General features: G+C 36.0%; 1 protein-coding gene across 1 annotated transcript in view; it reads right to left on the bottom strand.

Moving 5' to 3' along the window:
* Window positions 1-3,478: 3,478 nt before the first annotated feature.
* Window positions 3,479-23,261, bottom strand: part of sdr16c5a (short chain dehydrogenase/reductase family 16C, member 5a) — a 38,575-nt gene continuing 18,792 nt past the window's right edge. Inside the window, 1 exon segment of the mRNA XM_051128311.1 lies at window positions 3,479-3,705. Coding sequence (XP_050984268.1) covers window positions 3,609-3,705 — 97 coding nt within the window. The 3' untranslated portion in view covers window positions 3,479-3,608.

The raw sequence follows: 23,261 nt of genomic DNA, 5'->3' as shown, positions 1-23,261 counted from the left end.
GCACAGACTATCAGAGCAGCTGTCATTGCCATGCATATACACAGGGCTCTCAAGTTTTAGCAAAAGTTTGGAGTGAGATTACTGTTAGGGGAAGAGCCACTCAAATATTTGCAGCAGCAACCCCTCTGCCCAGTTGACAGATTTGATTGATTTTTTCCCCAAATTGCACTGACTGCTCTAAAATATAATACACCAATATTCCAGGATTTTAGGACACGTTCGATTTCCAGTTTGGGTTTATGTATATGCTTTATTTTTTAAGATTAACTGTTTTTTTTTTTTTTTTCCCCAAGGCATTGTTGTTAGATGTTAGTGTTTCCAGTCATAGCTATGCAAGGATTTGATTTAAAAAATGGTACCATTGCTATTAAACTATATCTTATGATTTTAAATTTGTATTTAACCTCAGAATGATCTCAAAGTAAAAAGAGTTACTGAAGTCTGATTTTGTGGTAGCTGTGCTTTAAAATGAAATTATTATAATTTTAATTCAAGTGATGAAGGATATTGTAAGTCTGATAGTGATTAGTGTTGAGTGAAACTGTAAGTTTAACCCTGCCTGCTTTAAAAGTTTCAAAAGGATTAACAGTTAAAAACATTTGTTAGAAGTTTAGAAAAGTAATCAAAAAGTAATCAAATGATCAGTTATGTAACTGATCATTTGATTACTTTTTGATTACTTTTCTAAACTTCTAACAAATGTTTTACTTTTAAAGCAAATTAAGTTACACTACTTATTACATTTTAAATATGGTTACTTGTAATCTGTAGCCTATTACATTTCCAAAGTAACCTTCCCAACTATGTTGATACGTTTGTATTTTGAAATATATAAAACAATTGATTTTATTTGATGAATTTGTCTTTTTTTTTTTTTTTTTAATCAGACTGACCAATTATCTAGTCCTTCCCTTAGTTTCAGGTAGCCAAAACTTAGTTAAAGCTGTTGGAGAGCTGATAACTCCGCATGAATTTGGTTATATTCTCCAACATCAGCTCTCCTATCTTTGATCACAGGCAAGTGATTTCGTCCAGGAATCATAAATAAATAAATAAATAAATTACTAAATGAAGGGGTTACCTACTTGTAATGGGATGGTCCCGCTTTGAGTGGGAAGTCTATTTGGTATGGGTGGATGGAGGTGAATGGAAGTTAAGCTCACTGTCTCTTTGCTTGTGCATCCTTATTGGTATAAAACATGTGCATTTCTTTTTACTTCTGTTTTCCTCCAGTATGGTATGCAGGCTGCATATTCATGTGTTGTAAGAGCAACCTGATATGCGTTAAGTTCGTATAAAACGACATAGACCTGTGTAAGGCTGAAATTCTTTTCTAACTCCTGAGGGTGTTCAACCGTATCAACGCATTTTAGGCGTGATCCAGGCAGTATTGGTGGGTCGTGTACCACTTTTGTTGAGGGCCCGTCAATTGTGCTGCAGAAATCTGTTTGCTGCTGTTTTGCGGCTTGATACTGCAATCCGTGGTGATCCGTGGTGAATCCGTTGTGAAGAGTTTGTTGGGCTTTGTTCAAGTGCACACACTTGTGAATAAATAGTGTATGTTTGTGTGGGTGTTTCATGTGTGAGTGTGTGTGTTTGAGCCAGTATTGGTAAATGAATGTGTGTCAGTGTGCTAAGATTACATCCATCTTGTTGTAGATTGTAAGCCAAGAGATTCTGTGTACTGTTTTTTGGTCCAAAAAGTAATATCTTGGTCTTATCTGAATTTAATATGAGAAAATTATTGGTCATCCAATCTTTTACATTTTTAACACACTGTTAACTTCAATAATTTAGAAGTTTCATCTGGTCGTGTTGAAATAGTTGAGTATCATCAGCATAACAATGGAAACTAATCGCGTATTTTCTAATAATATTACCAAGGGGCAGCATGTATATTGAAAATAGCAGAGGACCTAGGACAGATCCTTGTGGCACTCCATAGTTTACTGGTGATAATTGAGATGACTCCCCGTTTAGAAAATGGTAGCGATCAGACAGGTAGGATCTAAACCATCTTAAAGTCTGCCCTTGGATACCTGCATAGTTTTGTAGTCGATCTATTAGTATGTCATGATCTATAGTGTCGAATGCAGCACTAAGATCAAGTAAAAGTAGCAATGAGATGCAGCCTTGGTCTGACGCAAAAAGCAAGTCATTAGTGATTTTAACAAGTGCAGTTTCTGTGCTATGATGGGGCCTGAAACCTTTTTTATTAAAACAAAAAAACAAAAATTAACAACAAAACCTTTCTACTGTACGTGTATTGCGTCAGGCTAACCGTGACTTGTCATAGCACTTACATATTATTGTTCCTTTGTTTTTGATTGTTTCTATTGTCCTCATTTGTAAATCACTTTGGATAAAAGTGTCTGCTAAATGACTAAGTGATGTAAAAGTTATGTATATACTAAATGTAATGTAAATTTATATAATGTTCTCTCTCGTGCGCTGGGCTGGTGCTGTGTTTTGTGAAAATGTTTTCTGTCTGATGAGCTGTGGAATGAGGTGCTATGATGGCAAACAATAAATTGAAAATGTGTTCTGCTATCCAAAATCTCAGACACAACCTCAGCAACTGATTCAAATTTCTGATTTCATTTTTGCGAAAGGTCATAACCTGACACCTGTTAAGACACACTATAAGCTTCTGGTAAAGGGTGGTTTATGCCTTAGACACTGCATTTTGAAATGAATTGTCTGTTCCCTGTCTCGCATTACTGTAGGACTGCTGATTGAAAGCGTAAAACTGCTACTATGTGTTCTCTGTATGTAATAGCTCAAGACGTATCTGCATAAAAAGAAAAACGATCTAATAAGGTAAATTTAAAAGTAAATTCTTTGTATTTTTGTTTTAACTTTGGAGTTATTTATAAGGTCCAAACTATTCCGTACAAACTTTTAATTTATCTTTCACTAACACATAGTTAGCAATGCTTGTTTCCCCAGAGTTCCTGCAAGAAAAAAACATTTTTTCTTTCTAGGGCATTTATAATATCACAAACAATGCTTAACAACACTAGATGGTGCCATATGCATGCAAATCTGGGATCCTAGCCATTAAAAAGGATTGTACAAAACTGAATGCAATGTATGCACACTGCTAAGACACATTTCTATGCAAAATAATGTAAAAATGAATTTTGCATCCAGTGTCCCCTTTTAAACATAATAGTTCCAGCACCATAATTAAATTTTTATTAGACTATATAAGCATCATGTTCTTTTTGACAGGTAATGGGTAAAACTTACATCAGGTCATAGAATCAGTTAACAACTACTGCCAAAATGGGTCAACGCTATAAAACTTAACTATTTTATAAAAAACATGATTATTGAGTCATGTGTACCACTAGAGCACAAATAAAATCTGACATTGTTATTACTGTATTATTACACTTACATATGGTTTTGAAATATGACATCAGATTATAACTATGTTATAAAAAAAAAAAACAGTTAAAGAGTCAAAACGGTATGTAATTCAGACTCCATTTTATTATGATTTATGCCATAAGAGGCCCTGTAATAGCTGCTTGGCAGAGGTAGTTACAAATCATGAAAAATGTGTTAAGATATTAAGTATCAAAATTAGAGAACTATTACATTTAGTCCCTCTTCTTTTCCCGTCCTTTGAAAGCGTCCATGAAATTGAAGGCCCCAAAGTACATACCCAGAATGACTGATTGCTTGAATGGGACGAACCTGTAAAGAAAAAAAAAACAAAAACAAAAGATAAACAAACAAACAAACAAAAACAGCTCACATTAAAACTTCATAACTGTTAAAATCCTTTTTTTGTATCATTAAAGATATCCACAAAGAGAGCTCATCATTGTATCATGCTGACATTTTTTATTTCAAATTTCAGAACTGAACACAATGATCAGGCCTACAAATTAAATAATTTACACCTAATTATTACCTCACTGAGAATCAACACTCTCAGCATCACACTAGAATACTATAATGTAATTTTTCATTTTATGATTTAACTGATAAGATTAGCATCAGGCAGGTTTAAACATGTTTCTGTAAAAAGCACAGAGGACATTAAAATAAAAAAAGATCTTCTCATTCAAATGCTACAGCCTATACAATTATGACTGCACTGTTTAAAAGACAAGACCAATCACAGATGGGAATTAATTGGCCAATTTTATGCACTGAAGTCTTACAGCCCACACAAACAGGTGTTGCTTTATCTTTCGAGTTTGTCAGTTATGGCATCAGTAATTGTCACAGCTGCATAAGTAAGTGCTTCTTAAAGGTCCTTCATGTTAAAGCTATGGCCAGATTAAAGGTGTTATGAAATACAGGCAGCATTACAGTTCAGCATTATGAAACATTTCACATACAAGTCCTAGCACTTGTGACACTAGCTGCAGCATCAATATAACACTGTGAGAGTTTCTTCTAAGATACAATGTTCTTAATCATTTATATGAATAAGCAGCCTAATGCTGTGCTACAGACACAGCAATGTGCTGTTTTCAAGTGAATTTTTTGTCTAAAATCAAATGAGTAAGAGATACCAAAGAAAAGCCAAAAAGTTCCACCTTCAGCGTGATTGGCATGACTTTGCTTTATTTACATGCAAGTTATGTAGGAGTTCACAGTAAATGTTACTATGCAAACTGTTATCATTTACATGTGTGGAGCGTCTCAAACTCCATCTCTGCGTATTGCTGTGAGTTTGGGTTTAGTATAACTTTCATCTGGGAACGCAATGTGCACTATTTAATCAGATTTGTAAGGTAAATCATTTATAAACCTATGCAAGCACAGGAATACATCGTTATCTTTTCTGAACATGCTAAATGCAAGCACAGGTATATATCATTATCTTTCTGAACATGCTAACTGTTCATGACGATTTCAAAATAAAAGTTTAAACCCTCACTCTGAGTTTACACGTTTTAATGTTCACATATCAATACATTACAGTGGCTGTAGCTTTTCTATCATAGAGAAATGGCCAAATATTAAAGATTAAGTGGATTAAGTGGTTGAGTCAATATTAAACAATGGATTAGATTGTGCAGTAAAGTGTAAAAACAATTGGCAGGCCGTTGGCGCCCTCTGTAGGCATTTGTTATAATTCGTAATGTACATTAGCTCTATTGTTTATAATACATTATGTAATTGAACAGTTTTGTTCAATAAAACCATGATTAGCCTACTTGCTTTTGATACTTTATTTGAACTAATTATTATTGCCTCATTGCTATTATATATGCAGTTTTTCTCAATCGATTTGACACTTTTCTCGAATGTAATGTTATTGTTTTCAAAACAATTAACACAGCCATCTAAATACATGCTTATTTTAACCAAACAGTTAAACTTTACTGCAAAATGAAGCACAGATTTTTTTTTTCTAATAATGCATTTATTAAAAGTAATATTAACATCAAAACTATAGGGGTGTTCTCTACTGATTATAAAACACATTCAGCTATAGATTAGATGCATTCATCTGTTAGAATGACAAATGAGTTTGCTTTGTTGTGTTTCGACAAATGGTACATAAATATTTGTGATTTGTGTAAAACCAATAAAAGAAGCATTTGCTTTTTAAAAATATTGTAAAGTATTGGTTGGTTGTATTAACTATTATGAAAACATTTGAGAGCTTTGTGCATAGTGTTTTGAGAAAATTATTTGCAATGTTATCTCAATGTTCCTGTCATTCATTCAGTGTCTTAATGTCCCCCAGCAGATGATTAAATCCACACAACGCTGTCAGTGCTTGAGAAACAGTGATGTTTCATACCAGTGCCTAAGGCTAAACTCTCAGACGTTTAAGTTACTCCAGAACACCTCCCTCAAACCCTCTGGTTTCCTCTTTAGCAAACAGGTGATTTACTTTGACATCAGTAGTCTATAATGGAATTATTCATGTCACATCCCCGACTTATTCTCATAAGGTTTAAACTCACAGGTTTAACTTTCTGCAGAGCTTTTCTATTTATATCCACTGTGGGGATCATGCCTCAAACAGTGTCAAAAGAACCTATTTAAAATATATATCCATTTACACAACGGCCACTAGTTTTGTATATGTGTATTCAGTTGTTTTGTTGCTGCCAGTAGGACTGTCATGTTGTGTATATGCAAGGCTGCAAGATGCTTTCTTACGGAGCCCCTTAAGGGACATGGTGGTGAAAAAAATCAGAGTGAGTGAAAAAAAAAATCAGGGTGGGAGGAAAAATATTTTTCAGATTTTTTTGCGTTCTCTCACAAAACATTTGCGTTCCCTCAAGAAATTTTGCATTCCCTCGCAAACCTTTTGTGTTTTCTCGCAACAATTTTTGCGTTCTCTCGCAAAATTTTTTTGCGTTCCCTCGCAAAACTTTGCCTTCTCTCGCAAAGATTTTTTGCGTTCCCTCGCAAAACTTTGCGTTCTCTCGCAAAGATTTTTTGCGTTCCCTCGCAAAACTTTTGCGTTCTCTCGCAAAGATTTTTGCGTTCCCTCGCAAAACCAGTTCGGACAAACACTTCCTGTTAACTTTATAGCTTGTAGTGGTTCCTAGCTTGCACGTTCGCAATTGAGCGATTCATAGAGTTTGATTTTGAACTTGGAATCAAGTAGGCTATTATATAAATACATCAAGGCACGATTTTGGGACATTCTAAAATGTAAAACACTGTAGGACCAAATTCAGTACACACCTTATATACCAGAATAGCTCAGTATATAAACGTAACCCGCAAAAAATTGCATGTTAAGCGTATCCCCCATAGAAAGGTAACTTAACGGGCTAATAGAGTATAAAAGGCCGAATTCGGTATACAGTTTGTTAATAAATTTTAAATGTAGGAAAGCAGGTAAGCCCTGAATATAAACAGAAAGCTCTAAATTGCATGTTAAGCCTTTTCCTCCCATAAAGAAAATGCGGCTTTATGAAGACGTTGATAACAAAAAAAGACCAAATATGGAATTATTAAAAATATATTCTATGTACCTGCAAGCACATGAGCCCAGAATATAAGCTCATAGAAAACCGCGCTTAACTTGGCTTAATATAAGAAGAGAGTGATATAAAAAGCCAACATTTTATATTTTATTAAAAATAGGCAATTAATGAAGTAATCCATTAAGCCAGTGGTTCTCAAACTTTCTACAGTGGCGTACCCCCTAGAGCATTTAACATTCTTCTGAGTACCCCCACCGCAGTCACCTTTTCCGTTACAATATTTTCCCCCTTAAATTGATTTACATGTGCATTTTTTACCGTTAGAGAGGTTAGAAGTTTTTCTAGCCTTATGAACTGTATGTCATGCATATCATATTCTTAACATTTCAAGTATATTAATATAATAAATAAAGCAATAAATAATGGAAAAACGAAGAGATATTGTAGATTCAAACTAAATCGCCAGTAGGTGGAGGCATGTCACTGTTTTAATGAGCAAGGCGTCGCGTCATTCATTCATTCATTCATTCATTCATTCATTCAATAACTAAGCAAATGGTTGTATTTATGAATGGGTTATTAATCACAGACTCTCCGAATGGTTCAAAGCTGCAGATTAATTCAGCAACGAAACACCGCTGTTGCCTGGAGACACACCAGTTCTGTTGCGGATTTCGTTGGAACTATTATTATTTCGTTAAATATAACAAAGATCATGTGTTTAAATGTAGGCTACATTTAAAATGTCACTAATATTACCCTTTTTGTTGAACTGCTATATAAAATCAATGTTGCATTTGCAGTCGTTTGGATATTGCATTCTCGTATTTTAAACATGAAAAACAATAACTCGCACAGGGTATTTTTCTGTATGGAAGAGTTTTTATATTTTAGCTATCTGATCGCGCCGGCGCCTCACAGCCTGTTCATTATTAAAATAATACACAGAATCACCCAAACAGATACAAAGTTACACTAGTCAATTTCAGGCCTGTTGGTAGTATTATTTCTGAATAAAATGGGACTAATAGGCTACGTGACTTATATGTTTTATTTTTCCTTTCAAAAACGTATTATTATTTTTTTTTTAAACAAGCAGCAAACAAATTAACCATGGCTACTATACTTAAACCATTGTAACTACAAATACCGTCTTACTTCGTCCATTAGCTTCCCTTAAGCGTTTTCTGTATCCTAAAGGTTTTCTGTGGGGAGAAAAGGCATTACCAAGTTGCATTTATGACTGCTTTATTGAGAGTAATGGTAAGGATATTAATATTAAAATTTTTATTACTATGAATAGCATTTATTAATACCGAATTGGGCCTCCACTGTCACTGTTTTAGTACATTAATCCACATTAAGCGTTTTAGAATGTTCCAAAATCGTGCCTTAAACTATAAGCAATTAAATGACTGTATTTCTATAATAGGCCACTTGAGTTCAAGTTCAGTATAAAACTCTTATGAACCGCTCCGCTGTGAACATACTGAGCTGAGTAAACAGAAAGTGTTTGTCCGAACTCAACCAGTTTTGCGAGAGAATGCAAACGTTTTGCGAGGGAACGCAAAAATCTTTGCGAGAGAATGCAAAAGTTTTGCGAGGGAATGCAAAAATCTTTGCGAGAGAACGTAAAAGTTTTGAGAGGGAACGCAAAATCTTTGCGAGAGAACGCAAAGGTTTTGCGAGGGAACGCAAATGTTTTGCGAGAGAACGCAAAAAAATCTGAAAAATATTTTTCCTCCCACCCTGAATTTTTTTTCACTCACTCTGATTTTTTTCACCACCATGTCCCTTAAGGGGCTCCGTACTTTCTTGACTATTACATACCTCAGGAAAAAACAAACAAACAAACAAACAAAAAAAAAAAAAAAAAATCTGACAGTAGTACACTATGTACACTACTGGTCAGCACAATTTTTTTAATTTTTGGAAAAAAGTGTTTTAAGGTCACTAAGGCTGTATTTATTTAATAAAAAAAAAAAAACAAAAACAAAAAAAAACACATACAGTAAAAACAGGAGGGTAAACATACCTATTAAGCTCACCAAAATCTAAATTGAGACATTTTTAGGGCACAAGATATTGGTTTCAATACAAAAAAAGTTATGTTAAAATAAAATATTAATCTCTCACACAAAAATATTTAATTTTATGTTAAATGACAAAAGCATTTCATTTAAGATGTACATCATTAAATGGAAAAAGTCTGGCTGTGTTTAATGGGTACATGTTTGTACCCTTTTAAGCACACCCCTTTTCCCATTTAGCTCACATCATGTTTTATTAAAATTTTTTGTTTATTTTAAACAACCTTTTTAAAGAATAATTGAAAAATGTTTTATTTAAAGATACAAAGTCAATCACAACAACAACAACAACAAACAACAGAACACTAAAATCAAGCAACAAGGCAATTTGAGCAGTTATATATGAAGTGTCATTTAAGCACATTGCAACATCTAGAGTAGTCCACGCTCAGCTAAGTAGCAATTATTTACACACGATTTACACACAAGCCCAACATGATTTGCAGTCTGGAAAGGTTGATGCTAGTTGCCAAAGGTCAGAGCCAGTCTCCAGATTTGAGTCAACTGATTCCATAGAAAATTGCATAGTGTATGATGGTCACAGACTCTGTTTGATATTTTCAGCCTATTTTAGAACACACATTGTTTTCATTTGTCAAGTGTCTCCTAGCAACAATGCGCACATTTCTGTGTGAGTTTGTTGTGATCAGAATGAATTTGAAGTCTGCTAGTATGTGATCCTCATTCGTGTATGCACACACATCAACAAATCTGCCTTATGAGAAAAGTTTCTCTGACGGGGAAGGGTGTGGTCTCAAAATGAATGATGAATGATGCAACACAAAGCCAGCAGGGGTCATCATACTTTATTAAATAAATTAGAACACAGTAGAAAAACAGTTAATTCTGCTGAAATACATAATACATGGAACAGTTCTTCTGCTATATTATTGATTGTTCATGTTGCTAATGGTGGATGCTAAGGGTGTTGCGCTGTGATACACAGAACCACTGGGTGAAGTGGTCATAGCTGTGCTTTATTGTCAATAAAACACAGCTGTTGAGGAATGGAACTAACCGTTCCAACTAACTGCACAACCACTTGTAGGAATTTTAGCCCATTCCTCAGTAAAGATCTAATTCAACTCCAAAATTCAAAAATTCCAAAACATGAACTTTGTTCATCTTTAACTATTCTTTGGTTGAATGACTTATGTTGTCTTGCTGCATGACCCACTTTCTTGAGATTCAGTTATCGGACAGATGTCCTGACATTTTCCTTTAGAATTTGCTAGCATAACTCAGAATTCATTGTTCTATCAATGATGGCAAGCCGTCCCGGCCCAGATGCAACAAAACAGGCCCACATATATGATACTACCACCACCATGTGTCTCACAGGGATAAGGTTTGAGATAAGGTTTTTATGCTCGAATGAAACAACTCTGCCATGCACACAATGGTTGTTGACTGTTCTCCTTATGGTGGATGCATGAACATTGGCCAATGTGAGAAAGGTTTTAGAAGTTACCCTGGGGTCCTTTACGACCTTGCGGACTATTTACACGTCTTGATTTTGAAATGATCTTTGTTGATCGACCATTCCTGGGAAGGGTAACAATAGTCTTGAATTTTCTCCATTTGTACACAATCTAAATGTTTTATAGATGGTTTTGTAACCTTTTTCAACCTGATGAGCAACAAGTCTTCTTCTGAGGTCCTTCAGAGATCTCCTTTGTTTGTGCCATGATTTACTTCACAAACATGATAAGATTTTGATAGGTCCTTGTTCTTTACAATACATTTATTACACTATTTATTAATTTATGTTAATGTTAGTTAATAAAACGATAGTCGCTCATTGTTTGGTCATGTTGTTGTTGCTGTTAGGTGACGTAGCGGTGTCTGACTATGGGCGAGATGTGGGGTGATGATATCATTGTTTCACAAAATATACAGATTGCCTATACACACCAAAACATATACACTGATCCTTATTAAAGCTACTAAAGTTAGTCAGCCAACGTCTGTGAGTGATTTTCTCTTTTTCTTTTTTTTGTTTGATTAGATATGGTTAGCAGGGGGAATATTGGTCTGCTGTCACTTTAAGAGCTGTATAGATCCAATATTTATTGACACACATGCTTTTTATATAAAGATATTGTATTGCTATTATATAAAGTTTGGCAGTGTGTGTGCTGCTTCAACTCAAGAAATATGGCCCTTATTATAACATTGTCATTCTTAATTAAACCATTTAAAACCATTTTTATTAAAGGTATTGCAATGCCTTTTCAGTACAGATATATTGTGCAACACTATGTCCATATCACTTCGCGAAATGCCTACATCAAAGTATCAAAACCAGAGTGCTATATTGCTCAATGCCAATCGCCATTAACCTTTCTGATTCAAAATTAACTTTTCTTCTTCACTCTGATGCCTGTTCACGATGGACCTTCGCACCAGAATGAATGACGCACAAGAAGTGATCCCCTCCTGCAATCCAGGAAAGAAGACAAGAAGAGGAATATCTCTTTTGTGGCTGGCCAATCGAGCACCCTGAGCACAACGAGTGTGTGCTGTCTCTGGACCACACCTGTGCTGAGGCTGCATTGGGAGAGTCTGACTGCTGCTCATGCCAGGATCTGCCAATCAAGACTCTGCGCAAGCCTCACTGTCGTGTTTGGCAGCAGTGACATATTCTAGGCTGCAGCTGACATTGGCCTGAAGTGGTCAGTGCCGGAGCAGCAGTCAAACAGTTGGACGGACAGCTCCTACCTCAGTATAGGCTGCCGGCCAGACATCCTGCCAGGCCATGGTGTGCCTTTATTCTGCCCAAGCACATGGACAAGGACCCACCTCCTTTCCATGGTTAAGGGAATGGACCACTGTAAAAAATTTCCCCGTAAAAAAAACGGTAATCTACTGGCAGCTGTGGTTGCCAGCATCTTACTGTAAAAATACAATGTGCTACTGTTTTTGAAATCAACAGCAAAATGCCGTTTTGTCAACTACTGTCACGAATCTGGTCTGTGTCCTGCGGTCCGCTCACCGCCAGAGGTCGCTCTCACCCTGTCACTATACACAGACTGTTGCTTTGCACCCCGGACTACTACTCCCATCACCCATCGCGCCGATTGCGTTGCCTCCTGTAGCCAATCAGGCGCACTATAAAAGCCCCGGACTTTCCCCATGCAAGCCACGGAGTGTTGTTGTTGTTATCATCATTGTTGTTAGCGTTTCCTAGTTTCCTGGTTTCCTAGTTCCCTGTGTTTAGTTCCCTCGCCTGGCTTCCCCGTTTCGACTGTTCTCCGCCTGCCTTCTGGACTCTCGCTCGTGTTATTGGATTATTCTCTACGTCTTGCCTGTGATTTACCTGTTTGCTCCTGTTTCGACCCTGCCTGTACGACCATGTCTTTGTCTCGTCCTGTTAATAAAAGCTCGCGAATGGATCCGCTCGCCTCTCGCCTCTCACTCCCCGTTACAACTACAGTATACTGTATCTGTTAAAATACATACTATTCATAACTCCATGATCTCAATTTTCAATGCTGCATTATCTATTTGACTATTACAAAAAGAACAAAGTCCAGTTATGTTTTGTTATTTTATTCTGATATAACACTAGATAAACTTTTACAATATTCCCTAAAACAGGCATGCATACAAACGTACAAACATGCATAAAGTCTTTATTTATTCATAAAATACAAATGTACGCTCAAATTAGGCTTCAGTGAACACCAGCTAATTTTTTACAAAATGGTTTATAAAAGATATCAGATGAAATGACTAGTGTCTTTAATTAATCATACCTTTATGTTCCTTTTGGAGCTCAAATGTTTGGTTCCCATTTGTCTTCCATTGTATGGGCAAACATTTCTCTATGACAATATCTTAATTTGTCCTCTAAGAGAAAGTCCTACTGGTTTGAGACAGCATAAGGTTGAGTTAAGGATGAGATACTTCTGGACTGATGTTCTTCTTCATCATCTTGGGTCTTCTTCTGCAGTTTTTCCAGTTATTTTAGACACCTCTTTTCTCCATGCAGCTTTGATCCTCTTTTCCGGATTTATTCCAATAAAGTATCTGAAAAATGAGAGGAGAAAAGCTTCAGAACATATTCTTGTGTATAATTTGATTTGGTCAAATTGAACTTTCTAACTAAAAACTAGCCGATAATTAAAGAAGTCCACTTCCAGAACAACAATTCACAAATAATTTACTCACCCCCTTGTCATCCAAGATGTTCATGTCTTTCTGTCTTCAGTTAGAAATTATGTTTTTTAAGGAAAGCATTTCAGGAGTTTTCTCCATATAATGGACTTGATTGGTGCTCCGATTTTGAACTTCCAAAATGTAGTTTAAATGCAGCTTTAAAGGCTCTAAATGATCCCAGCCGAGGAAGAATCTAGCGAAAAGATTGGTCTTTTTTTTGGAAAATAAAAATTTGTATACTCTTTAAACACAAAAGTTTGTGTAGCACAGGCTCTGAGATGCGCGTTCACGACACTACGTACTATTGAATCACGTTGAAAGGTCACGCTTAACTATAGACCCAGTGTTTACAAAGCGAACACGCAAAGACTAAGAAAGTGCAAGTAAGTCAAACGCTGTTTACAAACAAAAAGGTACAACGATGTTAGACGATTCTGAAGTTATAGGAGAAAAATAAGATGGAGTTTTTCGACATACTCTATCTTTTTGAGCCGGAGTACACAGACGATGAACTTAGACGTGATTCATAGTAGTGATGGGAAGTTCAGATCATTTTATCGACTCGGACCTTTGAGTCTCGTTCAGCGAAATGAACAAATCTTTTTTCGAGTCATTTCGTTCATTTTAGCAAAATATAATTAAAATGTTACGTGTTACTTCCCTAACACATCTACTGCTTACACAAACGTTGATCACACTACAAACAAGACAAAACTATAACGCTATAAGAAACAGAAAAGATTCATTTATTGTTTACCTGGGTCTGTAGTCTATGATTAGCTCACCTCACATCTTATCTGACAAGTTTTCAGGTTTGAGTCATTCGTTCATCACGTGACAGCCTCATAAGATGAATGAATGACTCAAAAAAAACTCGAAGACTCGAAACAGGTGATCTAATTCCAGTACAGAAGCTAATAGGATGTTGCGCGTGCGCGACTGAATGAATCACTCCCTGAGACGACTCATTCTTCCCGAGTCACATTAAAGATTTGTTTAAAATGAACAAATCGTTCAAGAATGACCCAACACTAATTCATAGCATCGTCGACTGCCCAGAGCCTGTGCTACACGAGCTTTTGTGTTTAAAAAAGTATACATTTTTATTTTTTGAAAAAAAAAAATGACCGATCATTTCGGTCAAAGACCCCTCTTTCTCGGCTGGGATCGTTTAGAGCCTTTGAAGCCGCATTTAAACTACATTTTGGAAGTTCAAAATCAGGGCATCAATGAAGTCCATTATATGGAGAAAAATCATTAAATGCTTTCCTCAAAAACCATAATTTCTGTACGACTGAAGACAGAAAGACATGAACATCTTGGATGACAAGGGGGTGAGTAAATTATTTGTAAATTGTTGTTCTGGAAGTGGAGTTCTCCTTTGACTGAAGCCTCGGAATACACTGCACAAGTCATAGAAACTAATGTAGTAGCTTTGTTTTAGTGAAACAAAATGCAGACATATACTTACCAAGAAGGATTAAGCTAGGAGTCACAGGCAGGTTACCCATTTTCTCAAGGTCAGAAGGAGTGGCAGACATCTGTTAGTAAAGAAAACAATTTAAAATCAACAACAACAACAACAACAACAACAACAACAAAACTAATGTGCTACTTGTTGCAATATTCTACAGAGGCAATAAAACTATTATACTCAGAGTAGAATTCAAAACTGATCATTTTCCTATTTACTTACCCATATGGTGATTTAAACTCTGATGATGCAATAGATGATATTTAATGGAGATGTAATGTCTGCTTGTCCCTACAATGCAAAAGAAAATGGGGACCAAGCTTTAATACCAACAGATATACAGTAAATGGAAGATAAAGGTAATTAATCACATGGTTTAGCCAGTTTTCTGAAGTGATTCAATTTGTTTGGGTGAAAACAATTTTGAATTTTGCAGTTCCAGGTTCTAATTTGTGGTTCTTTGGTCTGATATTTTGATATCAGACAAAATTACTGGTAATAACTCATACCTTTATGTTCCTTTTGGAGCTCAAAGGTTTGGTTCCCACTGGTCTTCCATATGGGCAAAACAGACATCAGTTCTCCAGGACAATATCTTCATTTGTCCTCCAAGAGGAAGTCCTTTGAGTTTAAGACAGCATAAGGTTGAGTAAATAATGAGATTTTTAGTGAATGATTTCTTGAACAAACAATAGGCAAACTTACATTTTCTTAAAGAAGGAGTCATTTGCTTCTCTACAAAGTCAGCCTTTGAACTACAAGGATAAGGAAAACATAATGTAAAGAATAGATAGCTTCTCTAGTTAAATAATTACAGACATCCCACACACAAAACATTACAATAAAGTTACAAAATAAAATAAAAAACGACAGATTCTTTCCGTCCATCTGCTGCTATTTTTGCAATCGCTAGCAGCGCTTTGAGTACGTTCACAATCATGCAAGAATTATGAATTTTGTTCATACATTTGTTTCAGTGACATAAATTGTGTGATGGTAATAAATAACAAATCAAATGCAGTCGGAGTATATGCTAACGAGCTAACAATGCTATCATATCTTACTTGGTTACTGTTCCATGATTAAAACATGCTATCCTTTCATCAAATTATGCTTTGCTGGCTCTTTATAATGTTAATATTTAGAACTGTACGCGGTAAGATAAAACCAAAAGTGTGGTTGCAAATAACAGCAGCAGATAGTACCCGGTTTGAACCTCACGCTAAAATTGAAACCACAAAAGAAAAAACAAAAACATCATTTCACAAAACGTCATATTTTTACTCAGATAAAGTTTAAGATGTGCGGGTTAGAGAAAAAAAAGTTTCTTACCAGTTGTGTGTTATATGATGCCATTCTGTACGAAGGTCTGACACTCCTGTGGTAACTTGCTGATTAAAACACGGTCACGAATCCAATTTAAATCCCAAAAGCTTAATTGGATGTTGAAACATTAATTTTTAAAAGTAATAAGTACTTTAGAAATAAAACAATAAAAGGCAGAGCTGCGAAATGACCTCGTGCAGATAAACCAAAATGTCTTCCTTTCCCTGCACATATACAATGGAAAATATGGTATTATGCTGTTAAACAACAGTGTCATACTGTTGCTGATCAACATATCCCACAATGCATCGCAAAATACAGTAACTTACTTTTATTATATGAAAACAGCATTTTACTGTTAAATTTCCTTGTAAATTTACAGGAATTTTTTACAGTGTGGGCTATGCTCTGTCAATGATGCCATCACAACACACCTCTGTCTGTGCTGTGGAATGGAAATTTGCCACTTCTCTGCCAATGCAGAGTGACAGCCCACATCACTGAGAAAGCTTAAGTGTTTGCGGGACATGCAGCATCGACCATTCATATGCTTGCAATTCTGCAAGTCTTCCAAACCAGGCTCCTGAAATCTGTGGATGAAGAGGGCCCGGATTCCGGAACGCACAACACCAGACCTTGTACTCTGAGCTGCAAAGAGAGTTGCCCAAAAAGTAGAAAGCTGTATGGACAGTTTCACAGTGCTGTAGTGGCACCTGTGGCTAACGCTGATGGATATGTGTGATTAGGGTTTAAATAGGGCCAGGGCCATCCGGGGCTGAGCCCTGGCACATAGACTCCTTAACGGCTTCATTAACGGCAGACAAATAACCTGATTAAAAAACAAAAATAACTAGGCAATCACCAAAACACAAGTATTATTCCAATTTTGTTACATTTAGAGTAAGTGGCAAATAGTGGATAGCTACTGTATAATGCGTGTACCGACGGTATAATTTTGCCCTGCTAAGGTGAGGCTCTTGCAGCCTTTCCAGAAGAAATTAAAATGCGCAACACAAAGAAACTCTGCATGCTGATATAAAAATTAAAAATGTAAAGTTTTTATATTTAAAATACAGGTAGTTGGGCAACATCACACGTTTTCATCATCACGACTGTTTAATAGTTCAATAAACAGTTCAGTAAGCAAGTTCAAAAATATTAGGTCACGCTTTTGTTCTACTTCGGCAGCGAAAATAATTCCAAAGAAAGACACAGCAGAACCATGGTGCACGTCACAGCAACCAGCTGATTCATTGCTGAATGATTCAGTGCTTTGCGCCAAAACCATATTTATGGTTTGAATTTTGTTATGAATTTGACAACATTTTACAGCTGATGCTTTATTAAAACGTACTGCGATTACTAGACGCCAGGTGCACTACAAATAATATGAAGTTCACGCATTAAAAGAACACAGCATATATACTAAAGATCTTTATAATAGGAAGCCACAGTATCGATTATAAATAAAAATTGCTAACGATATTGTTTTTGTCCACACAGCTGACAGCTTTACCTGTTGTAGTTTGTTTAAGTTGCACGGAATAGACACTGCTTTTTTGCACTTTCACTTCGCACATCTGCATCATTTCGATCTCGTACTGCACAATGGAGCCTGCTTTTAGCAGGTGTGCCATCAACACTGCTGTTCGGCACAGATGAGGACTGTTTGAAACTTTTTTCCACTAGAACTTTGATGCTCATCGTCTCAGTTTATTACGTCAACATAAATGATGTGAACGCAAAACAACAAGGAAAAAGGCATTACATGCACATTTTAAAATCATTACAAGATGCAAATTTATTTTACAGCAAAAAATTTTTGCAAATTAATATTTTTGGTTGCAAATGCGACCATTTTAGTCGCAGTCTGGGGACCTGGGGCAATGTCTATGCTAACATATTAAACTGTAAAATGAATGTAAAAGCATGATTTACAGTTCAGATACAGGTTTTCACAAAATCAAGAAGGTTTATAAAATAATAAACTTGGATGAGTAAAAAGTATTTATTGTATTAATTTAAACAATTATTATAAATCAATTATTAATTAAATAACATATAAACAGGGGTGCACATAAGTGGTCTGCAGGTCCGTATGCAGAACAGAAATAAGAAAATGCGCAGTGTGAATATGTTCAGAGTGCGCATTTGGCTGACAGCTGTTAATGCACAATTACCATTTTAGATAGACTGTAATACTGTATAAGATTTCTATTCGAACTGAAAGCATAATTCTAGATGATTCGCTGCCATTTTCAAAGCACAATGCAAAAATGTGACATTTCATTCACTGATGCTCTTCACTGAACACTCTTCAATCAATCAGAAGCGCTAAACCCGGCGGGTGTGTGTATACTTGCCAGCAAACCACCAAAATAAGATATTGCTAATTTAGGTTTGAATAATGAAAATTTGTATACAAAAGTAAATATTATCATTTTATTTCTCTGTTTACAATAAAATAATAGTATTTTTATTTAATACTCCCTTTTTATTTTAAAATATAATGGTTACCACGCTGTATTATTTTGTTTATTATTTTATTGAAAAAAAAAGCCTAAATAAATGAAGTGCAATGATATTATTATCACTATTATTATTATTATTATTGTTGTTGTTGTTGTTGTTATTATTATTTATTTTAGTTATACTTAGTGGGTCACACTATATGCAGTGTGAGGACCAAACCAAATCTCCAGGTACTCTTATGAGAACCAAGCTAAAAAAAAAAAACGTACGTGCACCTCGGCATATAATTATATTTTATTGTCTTTTAGACAATAAAGATTGTTTAGATTGTTAAAATGCATTATCTTCTTGTTGATCCACCAGTTCATATTTACAACTGCGTATTTGCAGCGTAAAAACAGGGGTTGATTTTCTATTTGGTCTGAACCAAAATAGCAGACAGGCTATGAATTCGAAAATGCAAATTCATTCTTTGCCAGCAGGTGGCATTTTTGGAACGGCAGAAATATAGCAGTTTCCCTGGTAATGGCAGTACTCAAAGCTGATGTTCTGAGGCTTATAATTTGGATAACAATATAGGTTTAAAAACCAGTCAGTGGGCTGTAGCAGCATAAATATCTCAAACAGTAAATAAACATGTTTTAAACAACAAAAATGTGCACCTGCACTTTTTCTCTCACCTCCATCATCTCTCTTTCTCCTCTTGTCTCCTTCTCTTTCACTGCATCTATTCCTTTCCTAGAACTGAGCTTTGACTGATACAGTCTTTTATTGTCATCTGTGTAAGTGAAGAATGTAAATATTGGGGCAGCTCATTTTTAAATAATTTTAAAGAAGTGATTTTACTGAAGGCAACCATGAGAATTATAACTGAGTTTATTAAATTCATTCACAATATGTGCACTCACTTTATTAATCTTATGACTAATATGATGAAAACAGATTAGTTAGCTAATGTCTCTTGCCTCGTCACATTGACAATTACAAAATAGTACCCTACATTAGCCTAATCACGTATGTAATTCTAAATAGCGAAATTAGACAAAAGTTTCCATCCCTGAAAATTTATTTCGGTCGTTTAACATTTCAATCGTAAAACAACAGTCAAATAAGAAATATTTGGTTTAGCTACTTACATCTTGCACTTCGTAACTGAGGAGTCGAGCTGGAATTTTACACTCAGCGCTTGTGAACATAAACCGCGCTTACTTTGATTTGATTGGCCATCATCACAAACACTTTTACATTGATGAGTGCTGTAAGACTGCTAAGGCATCTCAGATAGATCTGTTATCTTGGCTTTTTTATCCTTGCAGCACCAACGCAGAATTAGGTCCGGACCTTGGGGACCTGAATGTAAGACCTCTTGAAATCATAATTAAAACATTATAGTATCATTTAAGACTTTTTATGGACTTAAATTTTAACACAAATGAAAGACTTTTTAAGGACCTGCAGAAACCCTGAATTATCTAGACAATTGGCTCATTGTTGCTCAGTCCCGCAACATGCTGCAGAGTCACAAATGCAAACTTTTCCATTCACCTAGTGTGCCTTGGCCTGTCTGTGAACATGCAGTGAAGCATGCTTCAGCCCTCTCCATCCATCACATTCCTGGGCATGGTTCTGGATTCCCAGTCTATAATCATGTTTAATAACCCACTGGTTGTTTCACAACAAGTGCTGAATATAATAGCGGTGAGGGTCCCTCTTATATGAAAAATAAATGTTTATATTATATGAAAAATAAATGCGTAAAAAATAAACATACTTACACTTTAGATGACAATTTCCTGATTCTATAATCCTATTACTTCTGTATTTTTCGCAAATAAAAAAGTATTTAAAAATATATAAATCAAAAGAAAGTAAACACTGTAAACAACAAGGCACTCTGTAATCTGGGAAGATTTCGTGCATTGGGAATCATATTTTTTCAACTAAAGCCAAGACTAGAGGTCGACCGATATTGGATTTTACAGATACCGATAACTAGGTTGGACCACACTGGCCGATACCGATTAATTGACCGATAGTTTTTAAAATGGATACTGAACGGAAAATAAATAGTGCTCTATAATAAAAAAAAAAAAGTAGCCTACTGAACCATACTTTGTAAATTAATAAAAATATTATGATTAATTATATATTGATCATTATCGTTAGTTAATTGTTCATTAATATTAACAAAAACAACTAACATTTTTTTAATATATCAGTAAATGTTGAAATTAACACACTTAAGGAAAAATACTTCTATTCTACAGCCTTTTATCGATCTTAATGTTACAAATGGACTCATATTGTAAAGTGTTACCATTACATCAACAATCAAGCTAAAGATGGCCATTTTTAAATATCTATACAAGGTACACAGTATTGAAACTGCATACATATGGATATTGTGTACTTTCACAATTTAACTGCTTCTATTCTAGAACATTTGTGGTTATCTAATTCAAATATTAAAATAATTAGTCACACAATGGGTAAAAGTGCAGCGCCATCTAGAAGAACTCGCAGCTATCCGGTATCACACACACTGGACGCGTCGCATTCAGTTCAAGCGGCGGTCTACAAGACTTTATTTGATCACCAAATGGGCAAAAGTATACTGCTGTCTTTTCTCCACTAATGCAGCATCTAGTCAACAAATTCATCACTTTGTAATGACATGAAAACATGCACTACAGTATACTGTACACACCGTTTCGTTGTCAACGTTTTAAATCCACCTTTGAAGTGTCCCGCTCTGTGCAGCACGCAGTGTCACGTGTCTAAACAAACGGCACAAGCTGTCAGTGATTTCCGCCACTAGAGGCTGCTCCCGTGCTGTATAACAAAGACTATAGGGACTTTGTTGTATAATGAGGAAATTCTGAGCCGCTCCAGCAACAGACCCGACCCGGAAAAACTATCGGCATGGATTTTTGCCGATAACCGATAGCTCCGCCAATCAACTATCGGTGCCGATTAATCGGCAAAACTGATACATCGGTCGACCTCTAGCCAAGATAACACTCATTTTACATACAGCACGCAGTAAAAGTGACATGAATATGACAGTGGGCAAATGCATAAAACGCAGTATCATTTGAAATCACAAGTTTAAATTTTGTTGATTATGCATCTCCAGTGAAGCTGAACTCTCCTGTCCACATTTAATTTGCACGGAACAACCGTCACGCAGAGCATAAGTGATCATGCAGGATACAAATGCACACTTAAAATGATCTCCCAACTAGATTCAACTAAATCTGCAAGGTTTGTGGAATTAAATGTTTACTAGACATTTGTATGAAAGACATAAATTTGTATTTGTTGAATACTGACAGTAAATGAGAAAGTATTATAATGTTTGCCTTAAGCAATCATTATAATTGTTTTCTGTATACCTTTTAATTCATTTTTTAATAGTCATTTGTTTATTAGACAGACTTTTGTCCATATTAGGCAGAACTGTTAAATGATGATAGCAAACAATGAAGAGGGAGAATGTGAGCGCTGCGTGCGGAGGTGCTGCTGTTCTCAGTGCAATCAAAATAAAAGTCTGATGGGCGAACATATCAACAAAACAGAAAAACTTATCAGCCGATGCTGATATATGAAAAATGTCTAATATTGGCCTATATAGTGGCCTTTGCAATGTATTGGTCGACCACTAGTGGAAAGTGTTTGTAGGCTGGTGTGCAGTCAAAGATAAGGACCCGCTTACTTTCTTACAGGACCGACTGAATGCTGGCAGCTTGCCCTCTACGCAGAAAGTTTATGTGGCTACTATTGCTGCTAATCATAACACTTCAGAGGGTTGCTCAGTGGGAAAACACCCTCTAATAACCAGCTTTTTTGGTTGTCTGTTGCCTGTTTGGGATTTATCTTTAGTGCTCAGTGTGCTGTCAGCTTGTGGGGGATTCGCAAGCTCTCTCGGTCAATAGTGCTTGTATGCAGGTTGTACCAAACAACTGTATGATAAGGCTAACACCTAGACACAGTTATACACCTAAAGTGCGCCATTCAGGGGTCGGGTTGTAATGCTGCAAGCGTTTCATCCCCCTGACCCAACTTCTGGTGAGGCATCTTAGAGAGGCACCCTGTGCCTTGTTTGTGCATTGCATGCTTATGTGAACAAAAGCAGCCAGTTTCGCATGTTTTAACAACTGTTTGCTTGCTTTTCAGGCACTAGGAAAGGCCTGTTTTGCCTTGTATCTGTTTTGCAGCGGGATGGTCTTTGCAAAACACTTTCACAACACTTTTGTAAGCATTCCCTGTTTCGCACTAAATGTCCTCTCTGTGCAGGGGAAGGTGGCTGAGCAGCCATTGGATGGCTGAGTTTCTTCTTAGCCACACCACTCTCTGGCACGTGTTCTCATCAAGATTGTTTAAGCCAATGTGCTGTGCCATGACTCACACTAATATCTATGGCCAATGCATCCACGCTGCATTTTTCTGTGCTCTGTTTTTATTCTCTAGTCTATCAAGGGCTCAAGCTGTTTGCTACCTGCCTATTATGCTTGCGACCTAGGCTCGTCCTGCATATCTATGCTGGAAATCACAAAAGTTTGTTTCTGAAACTTCAGGTTTCAGCATTTCGAAGATAAGGAGTTTTCCCATAGTTACGCAATGTCTTGTTGCCTTATCTCAGGGAACCATGGTTACGTTGAGTAACCGATGTTTTACAATGTTTTGTAACTTGCAGTTCCCCACTGAAGTGAAAATGACTTACAGAAAATTGACACTACATGTTATTGAGTACCAATCCACCTACGCTTGGTGTCTATTTTTCACAGACTTTTGGGATTCAATAAGATAAAGATGACT

Source organism: Labeo rohita, chromosome 2 (assembly GCF_022985175.1).
Source record: "Labeo rohita strain BAU-BD-2019 chromosome 2, IGBB_LRoh.1.0, whole genome shotgun sequence".
NCBI classification, from domain to species: Eukaryota; Metazoa; Chordata; class Actinopteri; order Cypriniformes; family Cyprinidae; genus Labeo; species Labeo rohita.
This window is presented reverse-complemented; position numbering and strand designations above follow the sequence as displayed.